Consider the following 16552-nt stretch of genomic DNA (forward strand, 5'->3'; position numbering starts at 1 on the left):
AAAATTAGACTACTTTAAGGCATCTCAAGCTGGGCTCTCAAAAGTGGAGTCATTTGAAATCTTGGCTATAACATCATAGGGCTTGTCTACAAATTTGAAATGGGATTACACCAATGTGCACTAGCCAATTAGTGTGTGACATCCTGGTGTGGACTAATGCACTGTGTAGATAGAAAAGCCCTCAGAAGAGTGATACTGATTCACAGTATTTCCCGTATGTGTTGCAACACAGATGCAATTCAAACATAAGTACACTTCTAGAGTATGCATCATAGCACTGCAGGAATGGTACACTTTTTGTTTTAACTTTTATGCTGGTAGCATTTAAAAATAAAGGTGTATTTTAGTGCTCACGAAAGATGCCAGGTTAACAACACTAGTTATTTTAAAATCATCCACTCATGAAACAAGTGTGGCACAAGCAGCACAGTGATTGCTTTCGCATGCTGGCCTGGCAATGTGCCGCTTACTTGACAAAGAGGAAGCAGCTCTGCTTTAAAAAAAAAATGGGGGCCAAGTTTAATTGTGGCTTCTGTGATATGGATACTTTTGGTCACTTTTTCCCTGTCCAGAGCTGTTTTTAAAGATGTTGGGAAAGGGTGTGGGGAAACCATCAAAATGTCTCGGTGGATATGGAGTGAAGGAAAATATTCAGTGTTTGAAAATCTTTCACTTGAGTTAAAAAATGCCAAAATAAAATATTCAAAGCCTTTCAGGGATGCTACACTTAATAGTTGAGGAGGGAGAATCCTGGCACCTTCCTGGTAACACTAAGACCACCAACTAGCTACCTTCCCATGAGCCATTGAACAGCCATTGGATTGTAACTTGGGCTGTCAGCCTAGTTCACATCTCAGAATTAATATACAAGTGAAAATTTCCATATCCTATTGGCAGTTCAAGAGCCATCTTGTTCCCTGCTAAATTAATGATTCAGGTATCCTGTTGACAGTAACGGCAGTTTTCCTTCTGTGATTTTGATGTTAGTCTTCCACAAAAGTGTCTGTAATGCATCTCTTAATTATAATGGTATGTGGTGGGGGTTCTTTATTGCCATATTTAATATAGCTTGTGGATTTGAAGCATATGTAGCCGCCAGTACCTTAGGAAGTATGAAATATTGTCTGCTAAAAGTAGAATGAAAACCTATTTATTCTAACACACATCATGGTGGCGGTATTCTCCTTTGTGGAAGACAGTTCTATACCTTGTGTTAAAGCCATATTTAGTTCGATTGCATAGATTCTTGTCTGATCTGAACAGATGAGTTTGTTACTTAACCAAAAGTCCCAGCAGCTAATGTTGCTAGTGATGGCAAAACCAGCAATGCAGAGCATTTTCCTAACAAAGAACAACCAATTTTAAGTTAATTATTGTTAAAAGCTATGTTAAGACCACTTTAAGAGCATCTATGTTGAATTAACTGATTCATGAAATATAATAGACTATGCTTTGTAGGGAAACTATCTGCAAGATAGCCTATTTAGACAGAATCATATTGAATTCTCATTCAGCAAATGTGCACCTTAATGATTAAGGGAAAAATAATGACACGTTGAAAACACAAATGCTAAAAATAAAGTATATCCCTGAAACAAAAAAGTCCACAATGAACTTTATAGACACTAGTACTTGTTCTATGCTAACTTTAATAAAATGTTACTTATTTTCTTATAACTTTTGATACATCTTTTGCATTTTATGTTGAAGATGAAATTCAGTATTTGCCTTTGTCTGTACATGCAACTCCCGTAAATATCAGTGAAATCCCCAAGCACAGATTTGGAATCTTAGGACCCTAAAAGACATTATCCAATTAATTATACACATAGATTCCATAAACATCACTTGGAATTCTTTGTTTTTATATAAAGTAAGAATGTGGCCATTATTTTTTATTTACAAAGTTAATAGCATTTAAAATTTGCATCTGGGAATGTACTTATCGTTGCAGTAAGCCTATACCTGCACAGTTACACCCTGATCTTGCAAAAACATATGTACGTGAAAACCCTTTTGATCTCAACGGGACCACTGAACCTGTCTGGTTACTTGTGGGCATGTTTATATGGCCAGGACCTTAGAGATGCATTTCAGATGGACATATAGCGAGTTAATTGAACACTTTTCAAAACTGTTTTGCTGACTTTTCTCATTATTTTGATCTTCTGAATTAACAAGTTTTGAAGAAAACTGAATCCATGTTTTTTCAAAGTTATGAACGCTTGTGTGCAGTAAACTGAAACTTTTTTCTTACAATTTGTAGTGAATTCAAATTTAGCCTCTTTGTGTTTGTGGTTTGTCCAACTTAAAACTTTCTCCAAACTTATTCATTCAAAATGTATAAAAATTGTTTGGTGAATTAGGGTCAGAAAACAGTTTTGAAGCAACTATCTGAGGATATTTGAGCTGCCTTGATTGGTTTTGATTGTGTGTATATATAGGTCACATATTATTGTTCCCTGGTTAGACAAGCTTGGAGAAATTATATTTTATATTGATATAGTATAGGATCATATTGTACAGCATGTGCATAAATAGGCAGAACTAGTGTTTTTCAGTCATAACGTCAGTACTTTACTTGTCACTTTGTTATTAAGCGAAACTTTAATGTTGAGTTAGTTGTGTCTTTAGCATTTATAATCACTGTTACAAAGTACAGAACACAGAGGTCTGATTAATTTATAGGCTAGACATTAGGGGTTTCTGGGCTGATGCCTAAATTTAGGAAAAGCAAGTCAAATTGAGTTAGCTAGTGCTAATGTAAACTCTTAAATAGTCAGATTTTTCTTTGCTTCAGTAAAGATGTTTGATAAAATGCTTGCAGTGTAAAAGATTTCATTGTTCTCCTGGTTATAGGCTGCTTGTTCTAAACTTTGCTGAACATTTTGCTCTGGTCACATTTTTGTCTCCACAACTATTTTTTGTCGTCATTGCTTGATTTTTTTATTTTTTTATTTTTTTATTTTTTTTGTTTTTAAACTGGTTCTAGCAAAAACTGTTCCTGGAATTACTGTAACTTCTATGAATTAAACAGAATGAAATCTAGCATGTCAGATTTCCCAAGCATTCTAAAACATCTTGTGTTGAGTGTCTGCATAAACTTGGTGCCTTTTTCTTTTTATAATTTTTTTTTCCATGTGTTTGCAAAGGTGATCTTGCTATATGACAAAACTATTGTTTTTTTAGTTAACTTTTGTTAGCGAAGTGGGAGGATCCCAAGGATTCCAAATGCACATTGCAAATTATACAAAGGAGAATTTTTAACCACTACTTAAATACATCACCTTTGTGGCATGAACCAGCAATTATTTAAACAACAAGCAGCAATCCTAAACAGTTTGGAACAGAACTTTGGAGAATGCTGCATTTAGTTTAAGGGACAGGAGATTTTAGGTAGGCAGAATGTAATTATCCAAACTGGAATTTGACAAGATGCTGTGGTTAGTATATCTGTTTGTATGGTATTTAGGCTATGTCCGCACTAGAGCGCTTACACCAGCACAGCTGTACCGATGCAGCTGTGCTGTTGTAAGATCTCGTGTAGCCACTCTATGCCAACGGGAGAGAGCTCTCCCTTTGACGTAATTAAACCACCCCCAACAAGCGGCGGTAGCTATGTCAGTGGGAGAAGCTCTCCCGCCGACATAGCACTGTGCACACTACCACTTATGCTGGCAAAACTTATGTCACTCGGGGGTGTGCCAATATAAATGGTAGTGTAGACATGGCTTTAGGTTCAGAGTAAAATTATGACTTTAAAAACATGGCAGAATAGGAAAAAAAAATCAACATGTTTCAATTAATATCGTAATATGCTTTAAAACATAGTCAGTGTACTGTTTGACCGTTATGAATGTGACAAATATTTAACTTTAACTGTAACACTGTTTTTATATTTTTGTAGCCCCCCAAGTCATAAAATCATAGTGAATGGCAAGGAATGTATAAATTTTGCATCATTTAACTTTCTTGGACTTCTGGATAACGAAAGAGTGAAGGTGAGTAGGTTGTATGATTGCACATAGATAGTTATATACAAAGGGATTTTTTAAAACATGCTATTGAATTTTACCTTGAGTTTGGGGATGACTTCAAAATATGTGAACCTCACAATCACTCAGCATCGTAGTAGTCTTCATCCACCTCACATCCTAAGCCTGGTTCTGCTGTTGACCTACCATGTGACCTTGAGCAAGTCACTTCACCTCTGCTTACATTTCTTTATTTGTAAAGAAAATACATACCTACCTCATAGGAATTACCAAAATTAAAAACTTTTAGCACTTATATTTAGACATATTCAAAGCCTTATGCAAATATTAAATACGTATTCTTGGGTGATGTGTTTCAGTCCGGTAACAATATGAAATAAAGAAATTGCAATAACTTGTGTTATGCCTCAGTTATTTCCAGTGTATACTGGAAGTGTGAAAGTACTAGGAATTTAAATGGCAAAATGTTAATCAGCATTTAAATATGGCAGTATATGCATCATTGTAGTTTGTGTATTATAAGTAAGGAAACAGTTTGGTCAGAGATTCCATGACTTTAACAGATGTCTGTGACTTCTGGGGCTTCAGTCTCGGGTGGTGGGGCTCAGACTTGATCCCTGGGCGGCCAGGCTCAGACTTCAGCCCTGCTGTGACCATACACTGATTTTTGTACATTTTTGCCATGACTAATCCATGAATGTTGCCTGATTTTACTGTGACAAACTTGTATCCATAATTGTGTTCAATTCTGAGGCATTTATAGGTTTGAAAAGGACAATTCCCTATATGTAAGTTCTTCCAAAGTTTGGGTAGATAATTAACATTTTTCCCCTTCTTTGATTATCCTTGCTTTTATATGGGCCTAGCAATTTTAGCACAACCAAACAGAATTCTGTTGGAAATAAACAGCCTCTTCTCTCCTGTCATTCTTTCTGATTAGAAAAAGTGACAAAGTTTAATTTTGTAACAAAAAATAAAGAATACAGAGAGAATTGTTTAAAAACATTTCGGGAAGTATCTTCTAGAAAAGTGTAGTGACAAACTTTGAGATTCTAAGTGGCATCTGATAGTGGAATTTATGGACATCTTACTTCGTGGCATAGTGCTTGCTACTCTCAGTACGCTCACTGACTTCAGTGAGACTGCTCATGGTAGTAAGCATTTTGCCAAATAGTAAGGTGTTAACAGGATCATACCCATGCTTTGCAGGAAAGGGAGCGATGCACTTAAAATTTGATCTTTTCATGACCCTGAGTATTCCATTCAAACTGCTTTCTGTATAAGAAGATATCAAGTCAGTTTTATAACTTGTTCAGGTTGTATTGAGAACTATATATAATCTTGTTGCACACCCACTGCAAGACCAGAATATTTTTTTTTAATTACTGTTTAATCTAATGTTCCTTTTCTGACTAAAAAGGAGGTAATCTGATAGAAGTGACTTCCTCCTTCTCCTCAAGCGTGGAAGAGGCACTTTGGGGCGCTCTCCTCAACTGATACTGATAAAAACAGAGACGACTATAAATAGTTTATAGCTGTGTAAAGTGCAGTCATTGATGGATGGTGTCAGCTGGAAAACGTTATTTTGAGAGAGAGTTCAGCTAGTTCTCTTCATGCACCTGAAGTTTTAAGGAATATATTTTACTTGTGTGAAATACCAAAGTATATAGGGTGACATTTACTGTAGGTTGACATCAAAATGAAAGTTCTTAAATTATTATTAAATTAAACATCTCAAGGCAACTGTTGTCTCAGTGAGATTTGCAGTGGTGCCTAACTCCATTAGGTGCTTTTGAAAATCCTTCTCTTGGTCTCTTTGTGTGAAGGAAATAAAGGAAAAAGTAAATACACTTCTGAAGTGGTAGTAGAATGTAATCTTTGCCTTTTTGTGAAATATAAATTTGTTCTTCATCTAGAACAGTACTACTGAAATGGCTAATATTTCAATAGGCATGGAATCATATATACAGTTGCTTGATTTTTAAAGTTACATTATTAGTACCTACTAGGTACTCTTTTCCACAGTGCACCATCAGTGTAGTATTGTTATACAGTAAACTAAGCTTAAATACCTGATTAAAATAGTGAAGTCTCATTGGCAAATGAGTTATTGTACAACATTTTAATTGCATTTGGTTCTGTGGCTATATAAATTATACGGAACAAGAAGAGGAATGTTGACAATTATGTAAAATTGACAATCTGAATTGTGCAGAATATATTATTGTACAAATAAGTTAAATGTTGTTTTTCATGTAACGTTTTCACTAAAGAATGCAGCCCAGGCATCTTTGAGGAAGTACGGAGTTGGCACTTGTGGACCTAGAGGGTTTTACGGCACTTTTGGTAAGTATAACTTTGCTTTACTGTTACTAACATGCTTTTAGTTCATCTTATTTTAAAGATTTTTTCATATTGAGGTGGTGGGTATTTCCAATATACTTGCTCGGTACCTGTCTTGGTTTCTCAATGCAGGGAATGGCAGACACACAACAGACTTTTTGGTATGATTGCTAATGATCTGTGATGCTTAAAATTAAAATTAAATTAAACAAGTGTTTTAAACAAAAGGCGCTTCTCGCGTAGTCCATCTAACATAGATCCTTTAGCCAAGTCATAATGCTGAATTTGACCTATTGCGTTTAGGGCACCATAGAGAGAATGTGGATAAACTAGAGTCCAAATAAGTACAATTACATGATAATGGGTTTGAGTCTAAAAGAGGGAATATGCACAATCCAGTCAAGACTGAGACATATTTAAGTGTTTTAAAAGATGTAATAAAGTAGCTATTTTCATTACTACTAGCTACCCTGTTTTGTTTAATCAACAGAAATTAAATGATAAAAACTTAATTGAGATTGATTAAACAATAGCAAAGGCTATCAATTCAAGTATGGTAGCTTGATAAAAATGAATGTATTTACTTTAAGTCATAGGTATAGTGTTTACCTGGACTTGTTCTAGATCAGTCGGTGATAATTTAGGACCCACAATTTAGACTTAGTCCCTGCTCTATCCACTAGGTAAAACTGCCTTCTAATACATACCATCAGTAACAGCAAGGGCATATAGAAATTACTTGCCATGTAAATTTAGTATACTTTTCTTTTTAGAAGCTTCCTTATGTTTCAAAATTTCACTTGGTTTACAATGCTGTGGAATTTTCCATATTGGGAAGTGTGTTTAAAATGGTTGAAGTAGAAATGCACTTAAAACTCCTTCATTAAATGCTAAATAGACCACAAGAGGGCAGTCTGATTTCTGTATATTTTAAAATTCGAATGATGAAACTTGTTGTCTTATTTGTATAATACTGTATTCAGACTGAAATATCCTCTACAAGAAACATTAAGACTTTTTGTGGTGGGAAGAGTTCTAGTTGTGACAAATCTCAATATGAAATTTGTTTGATTTTTTTTTATAATCAGCTTAGTTGTGAAACTAGCCTCTCTAATATTTCATTACAGAATTATGGCATTTATTATTCCTTTGCTGTCTCCACTCAGGAGATGTAAAGGGCAGGATAGTTACAGGCTTAAAATTTTGTCTTGTCTTCTTGTGAGCTTTCATGTCACTCCCTGGGAGTCATGGATTCTTTTGTTAACCCAGATGGTTGTAGAGAGCTCCCTTGGTGTCAACCATATGTTTGATTTCTCCAGAAGGCTGGCTTAGATATTTCATTTAGTCAGGTCAGCCCTACTGAATGATCAGACAATCACCTTACGTGTTTAAATTTGATAAATATTTCATATCTGCCAGCGCAAGATTGTTTTATTGCAGCTTTTTAGACTTAATCCTGCAGACTTTGTTCATTGATGTCACAACATACCTGGTCTTCCTGTCCATCCAAGGTGTTAGCCAGCTAATAATAGTTATTAGTGAGCAGACCTGAGTATTCGGACTCTTACATGTTGGCAACGCTTTTGTAACTTATCATGGTTGTCAAGTATTAAGTTTTTAATGAGAAATTTATTATATTCACATCCTGGTTGCTGCAAACAACAATGCTCTCTGAATATAGAGCCCCTTCACTGTGTGTGGTGGTTGTATCTGTCAGTTAAAGCTCATTAAATCTACAGAGTTAGATGTCCTCTTCTCTCACTTATTCCCCAGGTAGCTGCCTGATGTTCTGAGCTTTAAGATCAAGTATTTTTATTGAAAGGCTTAGGTCATCCACGTACACTTCTCTAGAAAGCTTTCTTTTTTTCCCCTCTAGGCCAGGGGTTCTCAACCTTTCTCTTTCTGAAGCCCCCACCAACATGCTATAAAAACTCCACAGCCCATGTGTGCCACAACAACTTTTTTCTGTATAGAAAAGCCAGGACCAGCACTAGGCAAGCAGGGCAACTGCCCAGGGCCCCGTGCCACAGGGGGCCCTGCAAAGTTAAGTTGCACATGCTTTGTATGGGTGGCGGGGCTCATGGCCCTGGGATTTCTGCCCTGGGACCCAAGTCTAATGCTGCCCTGCTGGGTGGATCTGCTGAAACCAGCTAATCCCCGCGCCCCCCCCCCCCAAAGGGTCCTGGACCCTGGTTGAGAACCACTGCTCTAGGCAATTCATAGCTGGATGCTCAAAGCTGTAGCTTTTCTCCATATCCTGCACACTTCAGCTGATGAGGCCCCATGAGGAAGTTTGTTTTTTAATGCTATATTTCATGTGGCCTCTTCTTTGGGTGTTCATTGCCATACAACAGATCCTACCCATGCTCCTCTTTTACTAGTTGAGTCAAAGTTCATCCAGCTTCCAGACTGACTGGGGGATTGAGTCTGGTAGATCCAGCAATTATTTGAAAACAAGGAAAACTGTTACCAGAGTTTCTGAAAACAAACTTCTAAACCTTTATGAAGTCTACATTCTGAGTGTGTTTCCAAAGACCACAACCAGTATTCACCCTGTAAGTACTTAGGGAGTACTCCAGCTGTCTCCATTTCAAAGTTGTTGATCAGTGTAGGTTCTAAGTGCCAGAAAAAACTTTTTTTTGGACAAAGGGTTTGTAGTTAAAAATTGAATTTTAAGACTGAAAGCCAGTTCTTTGCACCAGTGATACTCTAGGCAAATTAAGGTAGGGCAGACCAAGGCTTCCAGTTTCTAAAATATGGAAAGGACTGGATAAAATTGATCCAGATCACGTGGATGAAGGTTATAGTGGGAAGACCTATTATAGTCAAAGAGTAATATGTACACATAAATCTAGTAGAAGTATACTTCTGGGGAATGGTATATATTTGATTCACATAATGTGGAGATCATGGGTCAAATCCAGGGTCTTTGTGCAATTCCTGTCCCCACCCCTCCCTTAAATATGAAAACCTGCATCTTTAACGTTGATACCATAACAGACACATCAGTCTTGGGGCAGTAGAATGTTTGTAGACTACTAAATGGTCTACCTTTTTTTTTTTGCTTCTTCTCAGTTCATGTGAAAACAAAGCAATAAGGCATGAGCTTCAGTGCTGTGTTGGGCAATTATATTGGGTTGTGTTGATTTTCTGAGTTAGGATGGACAGAAGTTCAGCCAGCCAAGATTTAGTTAATTGCTGGAAATTGCATTACTTGTTACTGTTTGCACTGCAGTAGCAGCTAGGAACTCCGGTCATGGACCAGGGCCTCATTGCACTAGGCGCTGTACAAACAGAACAAAAAGGCAGTCCCTGCCCTAAGGTGCTTACCAGGGCCGGCTCCAGGCACCAGCATTCCAAGCAGGTGCTTGGGGTGGCAATCTGCAGCAGTCCGTGTGTTTTTGCCCCCAAGCAGCACGCCAAATTGCCACCACAGACGGCGGGGGCAGCCCATGTGCCGTTAGGGCAGCTCGCACGTTTCCGCGGCGGCAGCTTCTATGTTCAGCTGTCCGCGGCGGCGCAGCTTCTGTCTTCCGGCTGAATTGCTGCTGCCGGGGAAACGCGCGTGCCGCCCTAATGGCACACAGACAGCCCCCGCTGTCAGCGGCGGCAATTCGGCAAAAACAGTAGAGCCGGCCCTGGTGCTTACAGTCTAAATGTAAGGAAATTCTCATTGCTGTTCTGAGTACACAGGCATATTAGTTTTACAAATATGTATGTGGGTTGGCAACTATTAGAACTTCTGATGCTTGGATTTGACAAACACCAGTCAGTGCCCATCAAGGATTGATGCATCAGCTTTGGTGTTTAGTGATTAATTTACTGTGACACTGTTACCACTGGTAAACAATTATATTCTTCCTTAGCAAATTCCTGTTTCAGTACATGGCTGTGTTAATTTCTAAGTACAAACTGTTACGCCATTCTGCAACAAAAGCAGAACAATTAAACTTGTCTAAGAATTTTTAATTTTTTTCTCAGATGTACACTTGGAATTGGAAGATCGACTAGCAAAATTTATGAGGACAGAGGAATCTATTATATACTCATATGGATTTGCCACAATTGCCAGTGCTATTCCAGCATATTCAAAGCGAGGGGACATAGTGTTTGTGTAAGTAACACTTACCTTTCAGAGATCCCAGAGTAAAATTTCTGGGGGGTGAGGTAGAATATTATTCAGATCCTGAAGAACTCCTTCATTGTGTGTGTTCAAAAGCCTGGTATTCTCTAGCCAGATAACTGCATCTCCACATAGATTTGTACATTTAATGTTCAATTGTGCCTGAGGAGCATACAGTGCAGTTTAGGAGGAGGGGTGCAAAGACGGCTATTTTTGTTGGCTGTGTATTAGGTAATTCCCCTGGCTTAAATTAGAACATTTTGAAACTCACTTTAACTTGCATCACCTACTGGTGAACTCAGTGGGTTGTGGTGGGGAAGCCATAAACCAACTCTGTGCCACTAGACAGTCTTTAGCCCCACTGGGATGATCCTAAATATGGCATAGCCGACTACAGGAGAGCCACTTCTTGTCAGGTGCACACTGCAAAGCAGCCTGAATGGAGAGGAGAATCTGGGACATATTTTCTAAAGTTGAATCTCTACAATGAATAGAAGTTGTCATGAAATAGCTTAAGCTTGATCAGTAGGTTGAAAGTCAGATTGGATTAAAATGAAAAAGTTTAATGTCATAAGAATAAAAGGAAAACTTTAATAAAACCATTTTGTAGAGCAATGTAACCTTGTTTGTATAATTATATTTAACATGTAAGCTGATCAATGGGCCTAAAACTCCTATCTCTTCTGATTTGTTCTTCAGACCAAATGTGCCAGCTTTCAGTTGTTGCTGTTACCCAAGAAAATCAGACTTTGGCAGTAATTGCCACCTAAGGAGGGAAACACAAGTTCCCTTGTATGCAAGGATTGTATGCAAGGAATAGCAAGAGTGCAGTGGTTAATTTTCCTGTATCAGCCATTGTGCAGTGTTGTTGGCAGCTAATTTGAGATGGGCAGGCTTTTCTGCCTTGCCTGCAGGGCCTTCATAACTGTTAGAAGGGTCAGGGGAAAGATGCCAGCCCAGATTGACAAGTTAAATCTGACAGCACTCATGCCAGTCTAAATCCTGAATTGTATATGGAAGGTAAGAACACTGAGGTACATGCTCTCTGAGATAGTGGGGCTATAGGTCACTTTATACTTAGATATGCAGATGCTCTGCCATGCCAAAAATACCATAAGACTAATATTATCTTTGAAAGAACTAACACTGTGACATAGCAAGAATTTTAATCATAAGCAAGATTGAATGGAACAGCTAGAGCTTGAGGGCAAGCTTCTGTGAGGTACTGAGCTCATTCTGAAGAGACTTGAACATTAAATAAAAATAAAGTAAAATCGTTTTCAGAAATATTTCTACTGCCTTCTGGTTACCCTGTGGCATTTCGAGCTACGCTTACCTATATGACAATCACTTTTTTTTTTTTGTAAAGAGTAAAGTAAGAGGGTTGTACCACAAACTACACTTCTGATAGAAACTTACAAAATTATTTGCAGATTACCATTGTGGGGTGTGATGTAATGTACTCATCTTATTTCTCTGTAAAACCTCAAGGCGTTTGCAGTCTTTATCTAATAAAACACAATCAGCTTCAATTTTAACTTTGAAAATTAGTTCTACTCTAAAAATTGACTGACCACACTTTTAAAAAGTAACCAGTTCCATGCCTAATTGTCTATCTTAATTTCCACCTAAAACATATTCAGCTTCAGAAAAAACAACTTTTACTTTTAACTTCGGGTTGCCAACTTTCTAATTGCAGAAAACTGAGCACCCTTTCCCTGCCCCTTCCCTTAGGCCCTGGCCACTCCATTCTCACCTATCTCTGTCACTCGCTCTTCCTCACCCTCGCTCACTTGTTCATTTTCACTAGGCTGGATTGGGGGTTAGGGTGTGGGAGGGGGTGAAGGCTCAGTTATACACATATAACCTAAGCATCATTTGATTATGCCCTCTGATATCAGCAAATTATAACTTAATGAACAGTTTTATCAATGTGAAAAGGGAAAAAAAATACTCTCACGCCCTTCTAGTTAAAAGAACAGGCGTACTTGTGGCACCTTAGAGACTAACACATTTATTTGAGCATAAGCTTTCGTGGGCTACAGCCCACTTAATTGGATGCATAGAATGGAACACATAGCAAAGAGATGTATATACATACAGAGAACATGAAAAGATGGGGGTTGTCCTACACACGCTAAGAGGCTAATTAATTAAGATGAGCTATAATCACCAGGAGAGAAGAAAAAGTTTGAAGTGATAATCAAGATAGACACTGACAACAAGGTGTGAGGATACTTAACATGGGGAAATAGATTCAATGTGTGTAATGGCTCAGCCATTCCCAATCTCTATTCAAACCTGAGTTGGCGGGGTCTAATTTGCATATTAATTCAAGTTCAACAGTTTCTCGGAGTCTGTTTTTGAAGCTTTTCTGTTGCAATATTGCCACCTTTAAGTCTGTTACTGAGTGACCCGAGAGGTGTTCTCCTACAGGTTTTTGAATGTTATAATTCCTGATGTCAGATTTGTGTCCATTTATTCTTTTTCGTAGAGACTGTCCAGTTTGGCTAATGTACATGGCAGAGGGGCATTGCTGGCACATGGCATATATCACATTAGTAGAGGTGCAGGTGAATGAGTCCCGATGGCGTGGCTGATGTGATTAGGTCCTATGATGGCGTCACTTGAATAGATATATGGACAGAGTTGGCATCGGGTTTTGTTGCAAGGATAGGTTCTTGGGTTAGTGTTTTTGTTCTGTGGTGTGTGGTTGCTGGTGAGCATTTGCTTCAGGTTGGGGGGGCTGTCTGTAAGCGAGGACAGGTCTGTCTCCCAAGATCTGTGAGAGTGAGAGATCATCTTTCAGGATAGGTTGTAGATCTTTGATGCACTGGAGAGGTTTTAGTTGGGGGCTGAAGATGACGGCTAGTGGCGTTCTGTTGTTTTCTTTGTTGGGCCTGTCCTGTAGTAGGTGACTTCTGGCTACTCTTCTGGCGCTAGCAATCTGTCTTTTCACTTCAACAGGTAGATATTGTAGTTTTAAGAATGCTTGATAGAGATCTTGTAGGTGTTTGCCTCTGTCTGAGGGATTGGAGCAAATGCGGTTGTATTTTAGAGATTGACTGTAGACAATGGATCATGTGGTGTGTCCTGGATGAAAGCTGGAGGCATGTAGGTAAGTATAGCAGTCAGTAGGTTTCCTGTATAGAGTGGTGTTTATGTGACCATCGCTTATTAGCACAGTAGTGTCAAGGAAATGGACCGCTTGTGTGGATTGGTCTAGGCTGAGGTTGATAGTGGGATGGAAATTGTTGAAATCATGGTGGAATTCCTCAGGGGCTTCTTTTCCATGGTTCCAGATGATAAAGATGTCATCAATGTAGCGCAAGTAGAGTAGGGGCGTTGGGGGATGAGAGCTAAGTCAGCCATAAAAATGTTGGCATACTATGGGGCCATGCGGGTACCCATAGCAGTGCTGCTGACTTGAAGGTATATATTGTCCCCAAATGTGAAATAGTTGTGGGTGAGGACAAAGTCGCAAAGTTCAGCCACCAGGTTTGCCGTGACATTATCAGGGATACTGTTTCTGATAGCTTGTAGTCCATCTTTTTGTGGAATGTTGGTGTAGAGGGCTTCTACATCAGGATGGTAGCCAGGATGTTTTTTTCTGGAAGATCACTGATGGATTGTAGTTTCCTCAGGAAGTCAGTAGTGTCTCAAAGATAGCTAGGAGTGCTGGTAGCTAGGCCCTGAGGAGAGAGTCCACATAGCCAGATAATCCTGCCGTTAGGGTGCCAATGCTTGAGATGATGGGGCATCCAGGATTTCCAGGTTTATGAATCTTGGGTAGCATATAGAATGCCCATGGTCGGGGTTCTAGGCATGTGTCTGTACAGATCTGTTCCTGTGCTTTTTCAGGGAGTTTCTTGAGCAGATGGTGTAGTTTCTTTTGGTAACCCTCAGTGGGATCAGAGGATTATGGCCTGTAGAATGTGGTGTTAGAGAGCTGTCTAGCAGCCTCTTGTTCATATTCCACCTTATTCATGACGATGACAGCACCTCCTTTATCAGCCTTTTTGATGATATCAGAGTTCTGATGGCGTTGTGTTGAGCATGGCTGAGGTTATGGGGCAAGTGATGCGGCTTTTCCACAATTTCAGCTGTGCACGTCGACGGAAGCAATCTATGTAAAAGTCCAGTCTGTTGTTTCAACCTTCAGGAGGTGTCCACACAGAATCCTTTTTTGTTTTGGTAGTGCTGGTAGGGAGGATTCTGTGGGTTAGTATGTTGTTCAGAGGTGTATTGGAAATATTCTAGTTGTTCTAGTTGTATTAGCTCCACCAGGCATACAGGAATAAACTGTTGTTAATGTTAGCCAACAATTTTATACTCACAAGCAATGGCTGTAATAATTAAGGTGCCATTTTTACACACCTATTTTGAAGACTAGCACTGGGCACTATAACCTATTTTGTGCTAAAATATAAAAATACCTGTAAATAGTATATGTACCATTTTTAAAGTGCTGTAAAAATATTAAGATTGGGCCAGGACATGTTACATACCATAAGGTGGTGTGATCACTTTTTGTCTGTGAGAAACTCCCTTCATTGTTAATGGGAGTTGCTTATAAATTTATGCATTTAGGAAGATGATATACTTGGGGTGACATGGAATCTTATTGGTTTGGGCCTGTGCTGAGTAAATGAGTATTCTCTATGGTATCCATATCTGGCTCCCTTTAAAATAGGGTAGCAGTCTTACTATTTTTCTCTAATACTGGCCCAGTCAACATTGGAATTACTATCTTAACAGAAAATGTTCAACTGTTAACATAGTTTGCATAGTTATGTCTGGTCCCCATTTTACTGGGTAAACTATTTTAAAACAGTGCTTTAGACTCGGATGTGCTTTTTAAACATTGCTTTGAAGCAGTGATGCCTGATGCATAGTGGTTTGCACACAGTGCTTACAGGAAGAAAAATCTGTAGCTGGTCTAGAAAACCTAAATCTTTAAACCTAGTATGTTGCAAAAAAATTGAAACTTTAGTTATAGAGCTAACTGCATCTGATAAGAAATCAGGACCCAAATGTACCATCTATGTGATTCTAGCACACTTAAAAATGCATTCAGTTGATGTGTAGAGAGTCTAAGCTTGTACGTGATAACATTTGTTCTTGTTATGGGCAAAAATAACTAGTTTATAGAAATGTTTGGATGTTATTATGTTAAATACTGTTGGCAACTTATGATTACTCTGAAATTACCTCACTCACATTGTCAATAAAAATGAGTTGATGACAATCTGACAAGCAATTATTGCAATAGTATGGAGAGCAGTTGACAAAATTGGTATCAAATGTCTCTAAAATAACCAAACAAAACACTTAATGAAGAAAAAGTGCAATTACTAGCTGAATGCTTTCTTTGAAAGTTAGTAAATCTTGCCTCTCCTATCATGCAAAATGCTTCTGCAACCACAAAGCTACAATAGAAAGGTTCACGTGGATAAACAGAAAAGCTTCATACTTACATTTCTTTGGAGGAAAGAGGTTATCCCACTTTGTGATGAGAAAATAGGCTGTATTTAAGTTAGATTATTTTCTGTGAGAACATATACCCATGCAATAAATAGCAGTAGACTCATAGTTAAGGCTGCATTCCCTAACCTGTTTCTCTTGACTCTTTTTAGTAAGAGCTGCAGTTTGTGTATTCACATTTTAAATTAAAGCAAATTAAAATGTACTGCATTGAGTGGCCAGAATATTTTAAGCTTGATATGCTGAATTCAGTATATTTATTACCTGTACACTTGTATTTTTAGTTTTTTGCAGTAAGGCTATATCTACACTTACTGTGGTGTATAAAGTATGGGCACCATATGTGTAGCTACACGCTGCAGTGAGAGTCAGGCTGCATCCCTGTTTGTCACTGCAGCATGTAGCTCTGTGCCGCAGAGCTACCAGAGCCTTTCGCTGCAACCAGGAAAGGCTCTGGCAAGGGAGAGGCACTGCTTGGGCATGTAGAGAGCCAATGTAGGACATATGGCCTAAGGCTTCTGGCATGTAGGGCACCCTACTTGCCTAAGCTGTGTCTCACCATCTACATTGCTGTTTCTACCCATGCTACCTGGGCATGTGGTGTTCT

General features: G+C 38.6%; 1 protein-coding gene across 2 annotated transcripts in view; it reads left to right on the forward strand.

Moving 5' to 3' along the window:
* Positions 1-16552, forward strand: part of SPTLC1 (serine palmitoyltransferase long chain base subunit 1) — a 51010-nt gene that overhangs the window by 13493 nt on the left and 20965 nt on the right. For both annotated transcript variants that reach the window (XM_045021501.1, XM_045021502.1), the window contains exons 4-6: positions 3908-4001; positions 6269-6341; positions 10320-10452. In XM_045021501.1, coding sequence (XP_044877436.1) covers positions 3908-4001; positions 6269-6341; positions 10320-10452 — 300 coding nt within the window. The remainder of the gene's footprint in view (positions 1-3907; positions 4002-6268; positions 6342-10319; positions 10453-16552) is intronic.

The sequence above is a fragment of the Mauremys mutica genome, chromosome 6 (assembly GCF_020497125.1).
Source record: "Mauremys mutica isolate MM-2020 ecotype Southern chromosome 6, ASM2049712v1, whole genome shotgun sequence".
NCBI lineage: Eukaryota > Metazoa > Chordata > Testudines > Geoemydidae > Mauremys > Mauremys mutica.